At 37.6% G+C, this 19,482-nt stretch overlaps 1 protein-coding gene across 1 annotated transcript in view; it reads right to left on the reverse strand.

Moving 5' to 3' along the window:
• The window catches only part of MYO16 (myosin XVI), a 404,772-nt gene that overhangs the window by 93,349 nt on the left and 291,941 nt on the right, over positions 1-19,482 (reverse strand). The window contains exons 21-23 of the mRNA XM_075525989.1: positions 18,241-18,313; positions 7,849-8,001; positions 7,028-7,228 (exon numbers count right to left, since the gene is read on the reverse strand). Of these exons, the coding sequence (XP_075382104.1) occupies positions 7,028-7,228; positions 7,849-8,001; positions 18,241-18,313 (427 nt within the window). The remainder of the gene's footprint in view (positions 1-7,027; positions 7,229-7,848; positions 8,002-18,240; positions 18,314-19,482) is intronic.

A 19,482-nucleotide genomic window follows, 5' to 3' on the forward strand; every position in this document is an offset into this window, starting at 1 on the left:
AGGCTCATACATCAAACGTGCACAGAGCTGACTTTGGGAACTGCATGTTCCTCTCATCTTCTGACATACTCTTGCCTCTTTGCTTCATTAATTATCCTCATGCCACTCCACTGTACATTTTCTCTTCTGAACTGAAGTATCCCCCCTCATAACATCTGACTTTGGTAAGGGACTTTATCTAAGTTTATTGGATTTCCCAATATATTTTATCAACAGGGCCCCCTTTACACATAATTTTCATGAATTCCTTCAAATACTCTTTCTTGTAAATAGTTTTCGTATCTTGTGATAGCCCAAAAGCACTCATGGTTAATGGCAGATCCGGCAGGAACCCTAAAACAAGCTAGGAAAATGCCACCTGGAAAGTTAAGGTTGATTTGGCTCCATTCACAGTTAAAAGGGAAAATTTTACTATTTTAATAACAAAATGTAACTCAGAAACTCACAGTTTTGCATGTGTTGTTAAATTTAATTAATGAGAAAATAATCAGTTCATATAGTTAAAAGAGAAATTTTTGAGAACATGTCCACGGACAATTTCAGTGCACATAGGGTCACTTGTAGTTGTTAATTTTCTGCCAGTACTTAAATGTGAGTGATACCATTTAAACGCTTGAATGTCCCATTTTTTTAAGGATCACTGGGCTTCTCACCCTCCCAAAACAAGTCTTGTTAAGCAATGATTGAAGTAAACAATTTTATATAGTCTGTAAATTCTTATTCTAACACTGTGATAGAAATAGTAGCATACTGAAACCAGCAGTTATTTAGAAATAAAATAGGAGGGTGGGGGGAAGTGTTCTATTATTTTCTCCTGTAAGTGAAAGTCCAAAATTAAGTCTACTTAAAGAAAGAAAGAGAGAGAGAAAGGGAGAAAAAGCACGACTATCTTGTCTGTGTGAAAAAGAGAATCTTTGTCAAGTAACCTTTATAGGCCTTGGTATAGCTTAGACTAGACTGATTTGATTGTTATGTCTGGGGATTCAGCCTGGGGAAAAAATAGAGAAAATGAAAGCATCCTTATTGATTAATCCATCTCCTTTTGTCTTTTGATTTAGAGGTTCGGTTTCAGAGTCTGCCTGGGATATATAAGGCATTTCAGAGAAGACTTCCTTAGTGAAGGTGGGCTGACAGCTGAGAGGTATTTTTGAAATGCACATAGCTGAGAAATGGAACAGACATTGATCTGCACTTAAAGGACATTATGTGCACCGGTTTATAGAGCAAAGAAGTTGGTCTTTAGGTCTGATCAGTTTATTACAGTACTGTAAGTCAAAACAGTGGCAAGGCAAACAGTGACAAGGGGCTTATCTGATTTGTAAATTCAAGTATCATTTTAAACTGCAGAAAGCTTAAATTATGATGACCTATTATTCAGATTACACGAACAATGGGGCAAATAGCTCATTATCTCGAACACCGGTATGTTAAATACCACTATTAGGTAAAGCTGTGTCTCGTGGCATTGTGCTAAGACAATATATTTCTGATTTACTTATTGATATGTTAATTCTTCCATAAAATTAAAAAAAAAGAACTTTGAGTCCTCGAGAAAGTTTGGTGATGGAAAGTTATTCTTCAAAAATCACAACTATCAGTACGTCTGACAGTTCAGAGATATAATTCATGTGAAGCCCTTCGTTACATGAGAGCCCACAATGTAAATACTAAAGTTGTCAAAAAAAGTACCTAGAAATTCAGTATTACACATTCTTAGTATAGTTTCAGCTGATGGTCAGATGCACTGATCAACTGCACCCATAAAACACTTGGCTTCCTCAAGGCAAGCTCACAGCGGGCAGCGTGGAACCGGTGTGCCTCTCCTGTCACAGTGCTGCCAGGCAGGCAGTCTCCGTGAGCAGCAGCTGAGAATACCCACATTCACGTTAGGCATCAGAAACAAAGCAATGCCCCGCATGAGCAGAATTTTTCCAGAAGAGATCAGACTGCCAGTGTTCAGGCAAATGTGTTAAACAACCTTCAGATAAAGCCTTCCACGAGGGTTTTTTTTTAGTCATACAAAACCTAAATAATTCTTTTTTACCTTCTGTCTGAACAGAACAGATAAGCTTTTTGTCTTATAGCACTCAGATACCAAGACATTAAATAGCTCTTAGAAGACACTCATAATGTGTCAAGGCATTGCAGGATTCTGTTCAGCTGCAAAATTAAACCTGGGCGATAAAGTCAAATACTTGATATGATAAAGTACTAATGTTCACAGTGGCCTTTGCTAAGCATGTGTTCATACAGTTAACAACTATATCATATTGCTCATGCAGAAAAAGACAGATTTTGTGTTGTGCAGGCATAATAGTAAAATTCAAGATAAATGAAGAAAAAGTTGTTTTCTTTCTTCCACAGGACCGTTCTGTCACATTTGTGTAACACAGTATTCTCTTTCAGCTTCCACTGAAAAATCTCACCCCTGTGTTGATTTCTATGTGCAGAAGCTTACTTGTGCATATTTTCCTCTTTTATTCCACTTTCTTCATTCCAAAACAGTAAAGAAAATAAGAAAAAAATCAAAGGTCTCTCAAAATGATATACATATAGATTTTCTTAAAGTATTGCTTCCGCCAGAAAATCAAGTATGGATTCCAAATTCTTTTGTTTGTTTTCCCTTACACATTACTCTGAGCCTCTTCTCATACTCTTTCTTCGTCTCACTTCAACCTTATGCTTTCTTTTTTTTCACCTCTTACCCATGATCTCTTTTTTTTCTCTCAGTACTGCTTTTTCTGGAATGGTCTAAGCCTCATTAGGCTTGGATCAATAATATGGCATGTGTAGTCCTAGGAAAAGCTACTGAGCATAAAACATAAGGGAATGGGTGATACGTGACAACGCATGACTACAATCAATCAAAAAGACTTGATAGTAGAAGAAAAGGGAATCTTCCTATGAGTATGCTGACACAAAATGTTAAGGTATGAACATGTTAGAGGTCTTTAAAACTGCATGGACACATCTGTATCAGCTGTAATTCTCTCATAATATAAAGCTAGCAGTTTTGTTTTGTTTAGAAAAGGTTGTCTGTCAATCTCAATTAAATATACAAAACTAGGCCTCTTCAGTGAGGCAATAATTTTAATAGCTGCATTTTCCAGTATAACTGCACTTATGAGGTGCTAAAATAGCTACTGTAAGTGTCTGAGTAAATTCTTTCTGGACTTTGGGCTACATACATAAACTACTGATGAAAAGGAGCCCAAATTACAAGGGTCCACGTGAGATTCATACCAGGGCCAACATAGAATATTAGCTTTTTTTTTTACTCTAGACGACTCGCAGTAGCAGCTGTTTCACATTGGCTGTGAACTACTGCTAGTGTCACTAACAGTGACAACTTTTGTTACCTAGAGAAATCAGGATGTCTGCCTTCAGCTTCTAACACAGAGCCTGCATTCAGTGTGACTTCCTCCACAAACACCAGCCTAGACACATCACCCGAATGTAAATGATTAAGCCTAGAAGTGAAAAATTTCATGTTCAATTACCTGTCACATTTTACTGGTAATTCCTTCTCTACCCTCTGGGTCTGATTCATCTTTCAGTTGTACTCATGTAAATAATGAGAAGCTTTACCAAGTTAAAGGAGTTACAATCAATGAAAAGTTGTGGCAAGCAAGAATAAAATCAAGCCCCCTTTTTTTAAATTTGGGGATCTCTGAAGGTAACCACGCAGAGAAAGATTGCTTTACACTTCACTTACTTTAGACTCATTTAATTGATATCAGACTATAAAAATGGTTCTCAAAACCTGCCAAACTATACTTTTACTTTATATATGAAATTCTTATTTTTGAGTGCCAATAAAACCTGAGATATTTAAAAGCCTGATCCTTTAACAATTTTCATAAAGCATAAATCACAAATGACTTCTATAAAAAGCTACTAAATGTAGTAATAGTACAATCTAAAGAACAGCATCAGCAGTTTTAAAATCCTAGTTTTTCATATTCAACTTATCAACTTATGAAGACATACTAGTCTCAGAACAAACTCAGTTTGTGTCACTATTTAGTAGAGTAATGCTATCATAAGATTTTATGTCAACACATATCATAAATCACTGGAAATTTCAATCTATCATAGTTAGATAACAGTTCCATAAGATATAAAAAATGCAAGTGTCTTTAAGGATTTTGCTCAATCACTATTAAAGTAAGGAGAGTTAAGCACTTGCACAGGAACTTTTCTGTTTTGGCAGGGCCAAGCATTTTACTGTCGTAAGGATGCAAAGAACAACCTGACTGTCTGGAATAGTTCCTTGGCCAATGTAAATCAAAGGATCTCCATTGACTTCAAAAGAATGTGTGAATTTACATTACTTGGAGAGCTGTCTATTTGTTCATACTTTTAGATTAAATGTCATTACTATTATTAGGAAAAGGTCAAACCAAGTGTCTGTGTTATTAAAAAAAAAAAATCTAAACAACCATGTAAGGCTAAAACACACATTAATGAAAAGTGTACTCCATACCACTCACAGTTTAACTTTCAGAACTAGGGACCTGAAACTTTGATCTTAACAAATCTTCCTGCTGAGTGTCTCTTCAGAGAATAAGACAAATATTTTTTTCATTTTGAAGAAATGTGCTTATTATTCTGGTTGTGATTTTAATGCAGCTGCTTTGCTGCTGCTTCTATGTCATTTTTTTGGTGTGTGGAACCTTTTAGAGCCATTGTGATAAATTTGTATAATCACAACAGAACTCCATGAAAAAAATATTTACCTAACGAGTCTAGAACAGATTTATAAATGAAATTAGACATCTGGAGTCCATGGTCATTTCTTCAGTCTATCACTTTAAGTGCTAATAAGTTTGACAAAATCTTCATTGTGCTGTTATCTAACCACTGCATGCCCACATTCCTACTGAAAAGTCCTAATAGTGGAGGTACTCAAACCACTTAACTTTGGCAAATAATTTGAGTCTAAGTAGAAGGCCTTATGATGAAAGAAGAGCCTCCAGGGAGTTATCCAGAGTATTTAGGTTAGGAATTTAAGCACTGCCCAAATAGTCTTAATCCTTTCCATAATGACCACATTTCTATCATTAGGCAGGAACAAATTTGCCTGCGTCAGAACACTACTCAACACTTCCATCGACTTCATTTCCAAATGAGGAGCCACAAAATAGACCTTTCCCCATTTATATTGCTGTAAAGGACCCTAATCTGGTTAAAGAAGCCTAAGCGTGCACATTCCAACCTCTCATCTGTTCTGGAGAGCTCAGGGCATATAATGTTACCTTGAGATATGACAGAGCCAGCAAGTCTTTTTTTGGTAACTTGGAGACAAGTCTTGAACACACCTCATAAGAGTACCCACTACCAATAGTCGACTGACTGGGTGTTCAACAGCATAAATCTGTTGCATCCAAAATATCAATCATAGCAGAAAGTGTGTCATTCAGTACCTTCAGCAGCATCGATTAGAGTTATTTTTCTGGTGTTCTTACCCTAGCAAGCACATAGAACTCCCTTCTGAATCTAAACTGATTTTTTTAGCAGCATACCAGATAAACCCCCTGCATTTGTTACTCAGAAAATCATGTGAGGGAAGGTTGCCTGATTATCTCTCACAATAAGCAGCAGCAAAGCTATTACATTTGTTTTAGAATTGTAATATGCATTCTAATCAAAAGACTTTCTCATAGCTGCCCAATTTCTTGCTCATCAAACTAATCTCTTCTGTCTGTTGCTTAGGTAAAGAGAGGACCGTCCAGGTGTCAGTTGTCTGGTTATACTGAAGCACCTGCAGTTTCCACATGTCTTCCATGGAGGATTCTGGAGTGATTAGGTATGTATCACGTGCTGCCACTAAGCCCTGAAAAGGCCAGGTTCTGCCTGACAGCAGGCTTTACTGAGATCTCAGGTTTAAAGTGACCTACTATGTAAAGTCATCAACTAATAACACTTACAGTTATATTTATAAACAACGCAGTGCATATTATCACAATGCAGTGGTTCCAAACAGTTAAACAGTTTTTAGCTAAACAGTTTCTAAATGTGCTATGCATGACGCTTTTACAGGACTCCATCAGTGGATGGATAGCTCATGGGATCATCTGCATAAGACTTAGAAAGTGTGAAAGGACATAGGACAAGTTGTTCAGATGTAAAGACTGATTCCTGCAGCCTTCAGTCTATGTTCTCACCCGATTTCAGTGGAAATTTTGGAAAAGTGATAACTAAGAGCCCCCATTGTATTGTGCCCATACAATCTACATTCATTAGCTCATTTCAAATACCATGCTTTGAACAGAGAGAAGTGGCAGCATGTCAGATTAATCACAGAGGGGCCAATCTGTCAGATTATCTAAAAAAAATGATTATCCCTTTAAACACATACCTATTGTGCTTGCTTTGAGTTGTGGGTTGTTGTGGAGACAGTGTGAAAATGAGGGACTATTGGAAAGAAAAGGTTAAGAGGCCTATTGAACAGAATTGATTATGCTTTTCCCATGAACATTGCAGGAGGGGAAATGCAAAACATTCATCCTGTTTTACAGCCATATTTAGAGACACTTAGCATGTTCTGGGATTTTGAAGAAAAAAAGGAAAAAATATATTTTGATTATGACTACTAACAAAAAAACATGGGTGGTTTTTTTTTACCAGATGCATGCTGGTATCCAAGGTATCCACATACATGGCACAGGATCTACAGGGAACCTATACTGTTCTGGAACAACATCTGAAAGCAAAGTGACAGCCAACTAAAATGGCATTAAACGTTTATGCTGAGGTATCTGAATCACCCCCTTCTTCATAAAGTGCTTACAAGGAAGATGCAATTTAGGAGACAGAATTAGGTGGCTCAAATCCTGCACAATATGATACAAACTACAGATTTTATACGCTAGATATTGCATTGAGATTCTAAGCTGTCCTGTGAAAATTCATCACTAGAAAGTGAATTGTTATTTACAGCCAGGAGTTGGAGAAGCCATGCAGAAATGTGTTTTGTTTACTCTTTTTCATTAACTGTGTGTAACCAACCATTCAAACAACTTACCCTCCCAGCATAATGCATAACAGTGAAGGTGGAGCCCTGATCCTTTGGGGCAAGGTTACCATTTCCATCTTTTGTGGAGGAATATACTGTATTTGTGTCTGATGTATCCAGGTAAGACTGAATGCGTTTAGAAAGACTCTGTTCCACTGACCAAATAGATTGGCTTTCTTCATCCAGCATTGACAAAAAGCCTGATGGTTTCTGAAACGAAAAACAGATTTTTCTTGTTTTATACAGGGGCAACAGAATTTCAGTTGTTCCTTGTAGAGTAACACAGCTTGTAATTTAGTAAACAGAGACATATATCACCTCAAAGAAAAGGAAAAAATGGTTAAAATATTCTGTTAAGTCTCCAAGGCTACGCACATCAGATAATTCTGCAAGAAACATAGGGAATAATATTTCAGTTGCCAAAAACGGTAACTGTTGATGATCTTTTAGGAAACTGATTGGGCTACTTCCTTCTTAGAAGTTAATACTCCAGAAATAAGCTTCAGGCACAAAAGAAACTGTCAGGCTGGCAACAGAGACTCGTCAGTCCTACGGCTGCATTAGCGACGTGGCATGATACACAGATGCTACACGTGAATCCGTACAGGCAAGGAGTTTCTGTTACATCTTCTTCAACCCTGGACTGTTGGAAAGCTCTGTTAGCCCTCGAGCTACGAGGGCAGTTACGACAGCCCTCTCTATGGTCTCTTTGGACCCATAACCTTCTCTACAGATTCATAAATCAGAAAATGCAGGCGAGAGTTTGTATTAGTCTAACATGCAGAGACTGTGTATAAATATACATGGTGTAAAACGGATCTGAAAACTACCTGAAAGAAAAAATCCAAGGCTGCAGTATGGTTACCAGGAGAATACACCGTTTCCATGGCAACTCCCTCTTGGACACATTCTGCTTGTTCTTGTAGGAAAAGCACTTCGGTGATGTACTGGTGTATCTTCTCATTGGTCATGTTGACACACAGCTATTGTAAAACGAAGAAAAAATGACTCTTAGAAGTTTACTGGATAATTCATCGGTGTACGTTTTACTGCACGTCTACTATTGAATGTGATGAAATGGCAATCCACAATATGTTATCTCTCGGCAGACCATAGATCGGCAACACCCGAGGGAAATTTACATTTTAACAGCTATTAGTATGAAATTGGGAATAAACAGTTTTCTGCCTGCACAGTTCATTGTGAATTCCACATAAGAATTATCAACTACTAGCATTATCAAATATAGTGCAAATTTACGCTAATTCTATTGATTGAAGTGGGGTAACTCTCTGTATAAATCGGTACACTTAATATTCTTCTGCAGTTCATACTCAGGAAGACTACACAGATGCAATGCGCTTTTAGAAAAAATAACTACGTATTTGGTTAGGAACCCAACTCTGTAGTTAGTTCAATGTTAACAAAGACGTTCAGACTCTGCTTCCACATATAATGACAGTGAAGTCTAAAGCAGTCTCTGAAGAACTCATTGTGTTTTGCCCAAATATATGTTATAAAACACCTAGGGACATTTTACGAGATGCTTCTCTCCATTTTCTTGATATTCTAAGGGAAGGTTGGCAAGAAAACTGTCTTCAATAGAAAAGTTCAAAGTTTGGAGAGATAAATAATATAAAAGCCTCTCAAATATTTTCTTTGATTGCCTTAGAAGAGGTGTAGTGTCACTTTTGCAAAATAAATAGTTTAATAGGAATATGATTTTCGATTAAAAAGAGGTGGGAGTTCTATCAGCTTATTTTGAGACCTTTCTGATTTTATTCAAAGCTCACAATCTGCAAAACAGTAAATATTTAATAAGTTGGTGGAATAAATGTTTTAACTGTTTTATTTATATTAAAGCAGAAATTTTAGTGGAAAATTCTAAAATCTCCAATGCTGTACTATCACTAAGAAATTGAGAAAACAGAAACTCCTAAAAGGGTGGAAGAATCCTTTATATGAGGAACGGGGCAAGGAATGCTCGCATGCAGTCTCTTTTCAGACTAAACTAGTCACATATTTGTTTTGGCCATAAACTATATCTTCCATGAATAATGTGTGTAAAAGCAATTCCACCAGCAAGTCATATTAAAAAAATATGAAATATTTAGATCAGTCCTAAAAGTACATGGCTTAACATTCAGATGAGGAAAAGAACCCAAGTAATGTGTAATAGCTGCCTGAATTTTCCATCAACACCTCATGCTAATATAGTCAACTTGCACTTGCTATACAATGAAATAGACCAGTGTGAATAACAGCAAGAAGAAATAAAACCCCCATTTTATAACCAAATGGCTGTTATTAACTGTCTTTACCAATGCATGATAGTGCAGACAAAAGACAGCTTCAAATAAAACCATCATTTTAAAGATTCAGATTGTAGTCTCATTTTATTAACAACGAAAGTATACAATTGACTTACACTATCTACTTATTTTATGGAAAAAGACAGCATTTTTAACATTGTGGCAGGCAAAATATGCTTTACTGATCACTTTTCAAATTCTAATTCTAATTACAAAATCTTTTCAGAAGCTTCTTAACATTATTTCAGAAGGCAGACATAACACTGCAAGCCTATACTTCACAGGATATTTAAAGCCTTAAAATGATGCATGCTGTATAGATCTTTATTTGCAAATGAGTTCTTTAGAGAACCATGTCATTTAACTTTACACAGGTATATTTTACCATAAGAAAAGTTGACAAAATCACTATAAACTCAAGTTTACTTTTTATCATGTGCCAATCTCCTAAAATACATAAAAACAATAAATGTATTTGAGGCCCTGACTGTGCAGCAAAATTATTAAACTACACAATTCAAGCCAAAGGGTGTCCTGGTTTTGGCTGGGATAGAGTTAATTTTCTTCCTAGTAGCTGGTATAGTGCTGTGTTTTGGATTTAGGATGAGAATAATGTTGATAACACACTGATGTTTTAGTTGTTGCTAAGTAGTGCTTACACGAAATCAAGGACTTTTCAGCTTCTCATGCTCTACTGACTGAGAAGGCTGGAGGTGCACAAGAAGCTGGGAGGGGGCACAGCCAGGACAGCTGACCCCAACTGGCCAAAGGGCTATTCCATACCATATGGTGTCATGCTCAGTATAGAAACTGGGGGAAAGCTGGCCAGGGGGCAGTGATCGCTGCTTGGGGACTGGCTGGGCATCGGTCAGCAGGTAGTGAGCAATTGCATCGTGCATCACTTGCTTTGTATATTCTATTATTATTATTATTATTATTATTATTATTATTATTAATCAATTATTAAACTGTTCTTATCTCAATATACAAGTTTCTTCACTTTTACCCTTCCAATTCTCTCCCCCATCCCACCAGGGGGGAGTGAGCAAGTGGCTGTGTGGTGCTCAGTCGCCAGCTGGGGTTAAACCACTACAAAGGGAAAGACTGTCTTAGTCATATCTTCAAAAGATCTGATAAATAGCATTGATTTTAACTGCCAAAAGTAAAAGGCATAGTATTTTGTTAAAATACTCATACATAACACGCTGGGCTGGTAAAGAAAAAAAAAACATTTATAAATTCTACTGATCAGTATATTACGGCATACCCTGGTGTCCTTTTTAGTAATATAAGCAATGCCGTCATTCAGACTGGCAGACTTGCCATAATGAGAGTAAGGTTCTGCAAACCAGACCAGAAAGCAAGCTCAAGCGCTTATACAAACTGCAAGCTGCTCCAAAGCTGCTCTCTCTAGCAGTGGCTGTGAGTAACAGCTCTGCAGAATGAGAATCAGGAGACCAGCCAGGGACTGCTGAAAAGCAAGACATTCTGATCATATCTTTCTCCATTTCAATGTTTTATACAACCTGCTGCGAAAAGGTAATAAAATTAATCTTTCAAATTAAAAGCTTGACACAGGTTGACGTAATAATTAAACCAGCTGAAATGTAGAAATGAGATGAAAATGAACTAAACTAGCTTTGCTAACCCAACCTCTTTTGCTCCATGTCATATGAAGTATTACATAAAACAATGACATATTTTCTGTCCAAAGATATGAAAAGTTCAGAAAACTACATTTTTTAAACAGGTATTTAATTGCACCCATGAAAATTAGATGGAAAGGTAGTAGTAATAAAAGTAAACAACTGTTGTGGGAGTAACTTTAAGCATTGTATATTTGGTTTACCTTGCAGCATTACTTAACATTACCTATGGTACTTTTTGTCATTAAACAATCTTAAACTGTTCTTCACATGCCTCTTATTGGCTCCATTGTATATCTCTTCTTAATAAATCTTCCTTTCTATCTGTCTTCCTTTCTAATCCTACCTCATTATCATGTCTCAATGAAAACAAATATACCATCTATTTGTCCAAGTCTTCATTAAAAAGTACTTCTAGAATATTATTAGAAGAAAAAAAAAAATTCTTGTTCAACTATTTAAACAAAAAACTTGAAGTACCATCCAAATTGTAGAATTTGGAAAATAATATAGTGGCATTTGGTAAAAGCAGTAAGTATTCATCACATTAGACAGTGTTAGCTTGATCTCTCTTTTTTACTACATTTGACCAGTTAGTACTATTAAGTATACTCCAAATTCACATTTAGGTAGAAGACCACAATTGTACTGTACTCTGAAGACAGAAAAGCACCTACGACTAATGAAATTTTCCTGCTCTTCACTTTATATAAATAGCTATTTGAAAAGGCATAGCCAAAAAAAGGGACTTTGTGAAAAGAAAACTTGGTGACTGTCAATCAGTGAGGGAACGATGGATGTAAACACCCTTTGGAAAGCTCATTTACATCCTTTGGTCATGCAGAAGAATTAGCTCTCTCAAGGGATGCGTACTCAGAGCACGGAGTAAAGCTTACAGCTGTCATATCAACACATCTATGAAGCCGTATGTTATTGGCCAAGATGATGCAGCTACAATGCCAAGTTTAATTTGCAACGGTGTGCTCCAGCATTTCTCAAAAATGTAATTCTAAGATAGTGGAAGGTAGAATTATCTTCTATTTACTGAGGTTGGACTCAGAAAATATTTTTAAACCTAAGGTTTATAATCACTTATTTCTCAGAAGTATCTTGATCACTGTTCCCCTTTCTATCTGCTACCCAAACATTTCCACATCCTTTTTTTAATGTCGAGTACCAATCGGAATATTTTTAATGAATGTATAACAAAAACAGAACCCATTACATTTCTTCCTTTGCCTTTTAGGGGCAATAGGATCTAATACAGATTTCTTGTTTTCCATGCAGCTCCAACACAAATTCAAACATAGTCTTTCTGCCTCTCTGTCAGAAGAACTTCATTTCACTGGGAATTCACGTCATCTCTGGGGTCAGTTGCCATTAGCTGATCTGTGTTCCTCAAATAAAGTAAAACAGAACCTGGTGCTACATTAAAATTTTATTATTGGTAGCTGTCACCTGAAAAGCCTTCCACAAAGGAGGGTCTGAAAAACCCCTCCAGAAGGGACAAAATTTCAATCCAAAGTGGAATAGTCCCCCACCCAATTTTGTACATATAAAAGTATTAAACAAACAAGCAAACAAACATGGTAACAACAGTCTTTCCTTGAAAGAATTTGGAATTAAAGATACTGAAGTAGTGCCAAATTATTTTTTCGCTCATACTGCTGGCCAGCAACTAAGTACTGTAGGATAAAAAAGGGTGCTGCTGTGGAAAAGTAAGTTATCAGTTAATAAATGCCCTTGTGCAGCATTTCACCAGTCAATCACAAACTGAATCTAGCTGGGAATCTCAATTTTAGATAAATGATTTTATTTTTGGCCATAAAGTGTCTACTGTAAAAGAATAAAGAAAAAATAAACATTTTAATGTCAGGTGAATGATAAGCCAACTTTAAAACTGAGTAACACTTGTTTTCCAGCGGCTGACTGGAACACCAGAGAGACAATAGTGTCCTGTACAAATGGATAAAAATATGTGCAGACTGGAAAAAAAGACCAAGGAGACTGAGAGGGAACAGGGGTACACCATGACAAAAGCCATGCAGAGCGTAAGATCCCCAGGAACTGGGTCAAGGAACAAATTAAAACACAGGATCAGCAGGCCCCCGAGGGAAGGAATAGGCTTTTACAGCCCCGCTCTGCTTTCCCTGGGACCCCCACCAACACCCTGCCCATGGCCCAGTCCCAGGTGACACCATGGCAGTGCCAGCTTCCAGCCCCATCTCCAGCTGCTCCTGACAGGACCCCAGCCCCGGCTCGCTGCTTGTCGTGTGAGGGCTGCCGATGGGCGCCGTTACCGGCCTTGGTCTGCCCACCACCCTCAGGCCCTGCGAGATGGTGCCCATCAGGGAGGACATGGCCGGCCGTGGGGTCCTCCTGGTGCTCGGCTCTCTGATGCCAAGAATCGGCTGGCTCTCGCTGCTCCACAAGAAGGATATTAAAACCTCCCTGGGCATGGAGGCTAGCAAAACTCTGACTTAAAAATATCATGTCATTTTTCCTTGTTAAAGGCTGAATTAAGATAGTAAAGCACTGTCCCTCATCCTACAGGGAATAAGGAATGCCCCAGCACTGGGAACCGCAGTGGGAGGTTCTGCATTCAAGTCCCTATGTAGTGTCATAGCTCAGTGTGCACCAGCAGCCACCTATTCCACAGGCTAGTACAGAGGCAAGCAGGACCATCCGTCTATGCTCTGGACAGGCAAAACCAAAGAAGGCTGATCTCTTCTGCATAAAATAAAATATTGGAATGCGCCTTCAGACTGTCCAAATGCAAAAACTTGGGTGTGTGACCTTCCATTTGCTATCACTGAGACTGCAATGACTGTAGAAAAGTTGGGTCATGTAACTTTTATCTCTTCATATCCATCCATCTACAAAATAGGCAACATGAGCTTACATTTGGATAGCTAGAAATGGTCTCACGGCTGAGGCAATGCAATTTAATAAAAAAATATTCTGTTATGACTGTTTTGGCTAGGAAAGGTCACATGCCAAAATTAAATGAAGTCTCAGCAGAGTTAACTAAAGAAGTAACACGCTGAGAAGTTAAAACCTACCACACCTAATAATAAGCATAGGTGAAAAATGCTGTGAGCACAGCTGGGTTGCACGAGCTCTTCTGCTTCACCAGACTCTGGTCTGTGATTCTGTCAGTCCTTCAGGATTCTGAAGTCCTGAGTGGGGCAGGCAATGCTCTGTGCTCTCGGAGCCAGCTGGCTCCTATCGCGAGAGCTGTGCTGCACAGAGCTGCCACGGGAGCCATCCCTCTCCCAGCGCTCTGCTGCATCACACAGATAATGCCACACGTATTCTAATGGGCATAGAGTTGAATGGGAGTTAAGAGACACTTGACTGTTTCCATGATCTGCGGTCCTAATTCTGATAAACCACTCATATTTCCTATAAAAAGGAGGAGATATATATATTTTCTTCTGCAAAACTCAAGAGGTCTACAGAGGCAAAATACCGTGCAAGAGCTAAACATGTTATTTAGCAAGAGCTAAATATTTTTTCAGTTTAGCACTTGAATTAGACATCAGAGAGAAAAGATTGCTAGAGTCCATTTTATTTAACTGCATCATTGCTCTTTATGACGCTTCCACAATTACAGACCTCCATCTCTGTAGAAAGACCTGACTTTCTGCGGGGGGAAGAAAATCTACTCTTGGTACTCTAAGGTCTGGTTCTTCTCCTATAATACAGTTTTCTTATAAACAATTAGGGGGAAATGATACAGGCAACTTTATCAGCCTTCCTTCCTGCTTATTGCTTGTTATGTTCATTTGCTGTGAGTACTTTCCGTTTGTGTTGCATGCTCTTGTGGTCAAAGAATATACTAGCATAAAAGTATAAAGAAGATAGCAGCATAAAGGTTTAAAGAAATATCAGCATTCCTTGACTACACTATTTGGAGTTGTGCTGTGAGGGGACCACAAGTAAGATCTAACCTAGCTTTAAATAAATGTAGTCCCTCTCAAACAAGGTAACCTAGGAAAACATTGAAAACTGCCCTTGCTATTTTTGGTAGAGCACTCATATTTCCTGAAATGATCACAAAATGAAGGCCATTTCTGTATAGAATAGGACAGACAAATCTGTGCTCACTTCTGACCATGTTCCAGTGTGGCTGTATACAAAGCTGTTCTGGCACAGCAGGTATGCAGCTGCTCTAGGAAAACGCTGTTCCCAAGCTAATGATCACTGCTAGGAAGTGATTGGAAATTGTAATTGGGGTGAGCTAAAAGTGTACTGTAGTCATTTACCATAGCACAGCTGATGAGCAGTAACTCACTGAGTCCTGGTAATTCAGAAGCTTTCAGTCTTTATTGAGCAATGACTCCCTCAGATTGTGACTTCTAAAAACACTGTCCCCTGTCTTTCCGCTTTTAAATTTCATACCAAAAATCACAACTCCACTCACTACCACTTATTCCATACACTTATTTACTGTTATTTTAGATTTACGTGTCCTATTTTTGCTAACATAAATATAATGTACCACACATTCTATAAAATGAAGGCTTACTAATGCTCACCAAGTACAAGGAAAACTGAACACTTAATTAATACTGGGTTTGACTTCTAATGCCTTCTTCGTTGTAATTGTCTATAAAACTTTTCTCCTTGCACGTTGTCAGTCACATCATCTTGCCTGCAGAAGTTACCAGATTCTTGGTGTAGACATAAGTAACCTTACTTTTCTAGTTCTTTGACATCTGTTGTCCTATGCATTGTTCATGAACTGTTTCTAGACCAATTCTTTGTTTGCCTTTGACATTTCAATACTCTAATGCCTTGTCATTCCAACACACTCACTGGAGTGAACAAATTATTCTACCTGGTTTATCCAGCTCTCTCTTCCTGAACCATCTTCAAACACAGTCTATTAAAATGAATTGCTTAAATTGACATGTGATTTAGTATCATATTGCTCTCTTAATTATGATATTAAACTGTCTATCAGCTGACCTGATTTGAAGCACCAGAAAGATTCATGCAGCTGCTTGGCATGTCCCCAGATTTGGGCAATCAGGAGGTTTTAATCTTTCTTGAAAACAGCTGTAATCTTTCTTTTTCAAGAAAGCAGGCAAACAGGTATCACAAAGAATGCCTTGTCTTACACTGATTTGAAACAAAAGGTTCATTTTCCCCAAATTACTTTTGTAATGCCATTTTAATATATGTTAATCTAAATGTGATGAAAAAGTAATTTCTATGGCTCCTCCACTGTTTGGCTGTAACATTTAATGTTAACGTTCTGCAGTCACAGGCCTTGACACTGGGCATGTTTGCAGACATGATGCAATGTTTTGCAGGAGGACCCTATCTGGGCTAACCAGCCTGTTTATCGTCAGGGTTAACGAGCCCAGGCAGAATACTGAACTAGGCTAGACTGCTAGACAGCTCGAGCTTTTGAGCGCAGACTGTTTTGGGTATGTCTGCATGATTACATTGTGCCATGTGGAGATACAAACTGCTTCTCTTCATTGATACTGCAACCTATCACTTCAGGAATCAGATGTGTTAATCACATTACAGACTCCATATAAAAATGAACTCTGTAATTCCCTCACCTCTAGTCTATCTTTTCAGGAATGCAGTTCAGTAGTTTCTGAGGTAATGACTCAGAGTATTACTCAATATTACTCAACAAAATGCATTCAGTCCAGGTGAAGGGACAGTAAGTGTCTCTTGAAATATATTTATTTAGAAAAAATAAAATAAAAATGCAAATTTGACTTTGAAATTATCATGTTTGCTATGCAGAAATCATAAAACAAATTACTTTTTACTCATTTTTCTTTAAGTCTCATATTTTCTCTTCAAGCATCCTCTGCAGTCACTAAGCAGAAAATGACTTACCCCAGAAATTGGAATTCATGGTATTTCATGTCAGTTGCAGAACTTATATGAGTTTCATGACAAAAACCAACGTAGAACAGAGTCAAAGGAAAATAGCCAGTAAGTCCCAAGATGCGCCCCTCTCTTTTGAGAGGCATTTAAAATGCACAGAATACTTTATCCTTATTAATCAGTAGGTTTTATGGATTCTTTTTTTGCATATATTCAGGCAGTTAAAATGTTTTTTATTTTTCACTTGATATTTTCCCTCAAAGTAGACATTCACACTGAGTAAATGACTATGAATATTGGCACATCAATAGTCCTTAATCCAGCAAGCTTTCAAGCAAGGCAGAACTGTAACAGCAAAAAGAATTTTCTGAGAGGGGAACTGGAATATGTCTTATTGCATTCTTACCTGCTCTTTTGAAGGTAGAGGTAAGCTCATCCTGTTTGTGCTTTCAAACATTTGGAAATTGGGTAGCCATGTAAACATGCTACCCAAACTGAACTAATGTGGCTCTATGACTTCTATTTCACTAGAAAGAGAAAGTTGAGCCATAAAACAATGGATTGACTGGGATGAAGGGGCAAATTCTGATTTCAAACAATAACAGGTCCTTTGTTGTTGCTGATGTCATCTCTATTCTTTTCTATGCTTTGATTTTCTATTCTATGCTTTGATTTTCTTCTGCTGCTTTACAGAATGAATGAACAACTGAACAATAACTTAGACATCTCTTTCAGCATGTTGTGTAGAGTTGCTAATGCTTTCTGAAATACGTAATTCACAAGAGCTTTGGTGTTCAGAGACTAATGTTGAAGGTGGGCAAACAGTTTCATAATTTTCAAAAAATGCTTGATATTTAAATGGATTTTAAGCATTCAATGAGCTAAAGTTTAATTTATTTTCCATGGATGTAATTCGATTTTTTAAAAAGTCACATGTTGTAAAGTCACACAGAGGTCAATCTGCCAGTAATGGCACTTAGCATAATGTAGCATTTTCATTCTATTTTTTCTCCAAGGCATCTGAAGACCTTTTGATCTTTCTTCCAATCCAGTGTATTGTCCTCCTACTCACTGACCTAGTTGAAGTATCACTTCCACAACCATGAAAACAGACAACACTAAGTATTTTTCTCAGATTGTCTTTCAGTGCTGATCTGAAAGTACCCCTCTTCCAAATCATTATGGTAGATATTTACTGGATTCTTTTAAAATGATGAATAACTGTACAAAGCCCAGGTTTTAATTCAGACCCATACATGCAGAATGGGAAAAAAATATTTTAAGAGCAAATTTTCTCCTCCATGTATGTTTATATTCTGATAAAAAAACTTGTTTTGGCTAAAACCCAAAACCTTAATAGAAGAATTAACAGTTACAGTAAATTCAGCAAAACATAGCCACTTACCTGTTCGAAAGTATTCTTTTGAAATTCTTCAAATCCAAAAATATCCAGTACTCCAATTTCAAATACCTGGTCACTGGGAGAAAAACGTATTGCAGATAATAAGAATTCAAGCAAGCGAATAATATACCTGTTGTTTCTGACAAAAGTATTTCTGTTCTAGGATGAAAGCAGGCTGTATTTCAAAAACACAGTCTGAATACACAAGCAGGCCATGTATACAACAGAATCCTAAATTCTACCCACCAACCTATATATCAAACATAAATAAAAAAGCAGGGTTCAAGATTGTTTTAGCAGCCACTTTAAAAACTAAATTTGTAAGAGAAGGAAAAAATTGTAGCTTCTTTAAGGTCCAGTTTCTAAAGGTGTAGGTATCTGTTCGCTCAGATGAGGGATAGCCATTTAGGGGAAGTTTCAAAATTGCTTGGTTGCACTCAGTTACCCCTTCCAGTTTATATTTCTTTGACAGCCAGAACTGGTCCTACTAAATGTACTTCAAGGGAAACCTGTTAAGTCAAAGTCCTCTCCGTGCCAGCATTAAGTAGAGACTGCGAGCTCAGGATGCACAAGAGGTTACATCTCTCAGGGGAAAGAACAGTCAGGATTTGGGCATGAAGAAGACAGATGTTTCTTCTCTGTATACATAAAAGAATCCTTGTTGGCAGTGCATCTCATTTGTCATGTGCCACTGCTTGCATTCAGGAAAGGGCTATTGCTTTGGCCCAGTGGAAGGATTAGGGCAGGGCAGTCACCTAGGATTTGGACAGGAGAAACGGGAAAGGGACAGAGGTGTTATTATTCTGTACTTACTTGGAACTAAGTTATTGTAAACCTGATCTGGAGAAGAAACTAAGTTCACTTCGGGGAGAAAAATTAATGTTTTGGGATATCCTGTTGCCTGCTTTGGAAGGATTTGAGAAGTCTATATGAAAGGGCTAGGCTCACTGAGGCTGGGCTTTTTCTTTATTTTCTTCACTGTATCATTAGACAGAGAACATAAAAAGAGGGTTACAGTAAAAAATTTGTTGCAGTTTGCCTATATGAATGCAGTGGGACTTTCTTCAGTGAAATGATCTGCCAGCAGGATGAAAGACTTTGCACTATAGTCAATGGCTCTCTGGAACAGGAAAAATCAGCAAAGGAAAAATCATTCAGCTTCCTGAGAAAGGAGATGGACACTTTCTAAAGCAGATGAGTTTTCCTTTCTTTTTGCCAACATAATTTGTAAATGTATGGGGTTAT

This window comes from Mycteria americana, chromosome 1 (genome assembly GCF_035582795.1).
Source record: "Mycteria americana isolate JAX WOST 10 ecotype Jacksonville Zoo and Gardens chromosome 1, USCA_MyAme_1.0, whole genome shotgun sequence".
NCBI lineage: Eukaryota > Metazoa > Chordata > Aves > Ciconiiformes > Ciconiidae > Mycteria > Mycteria americana.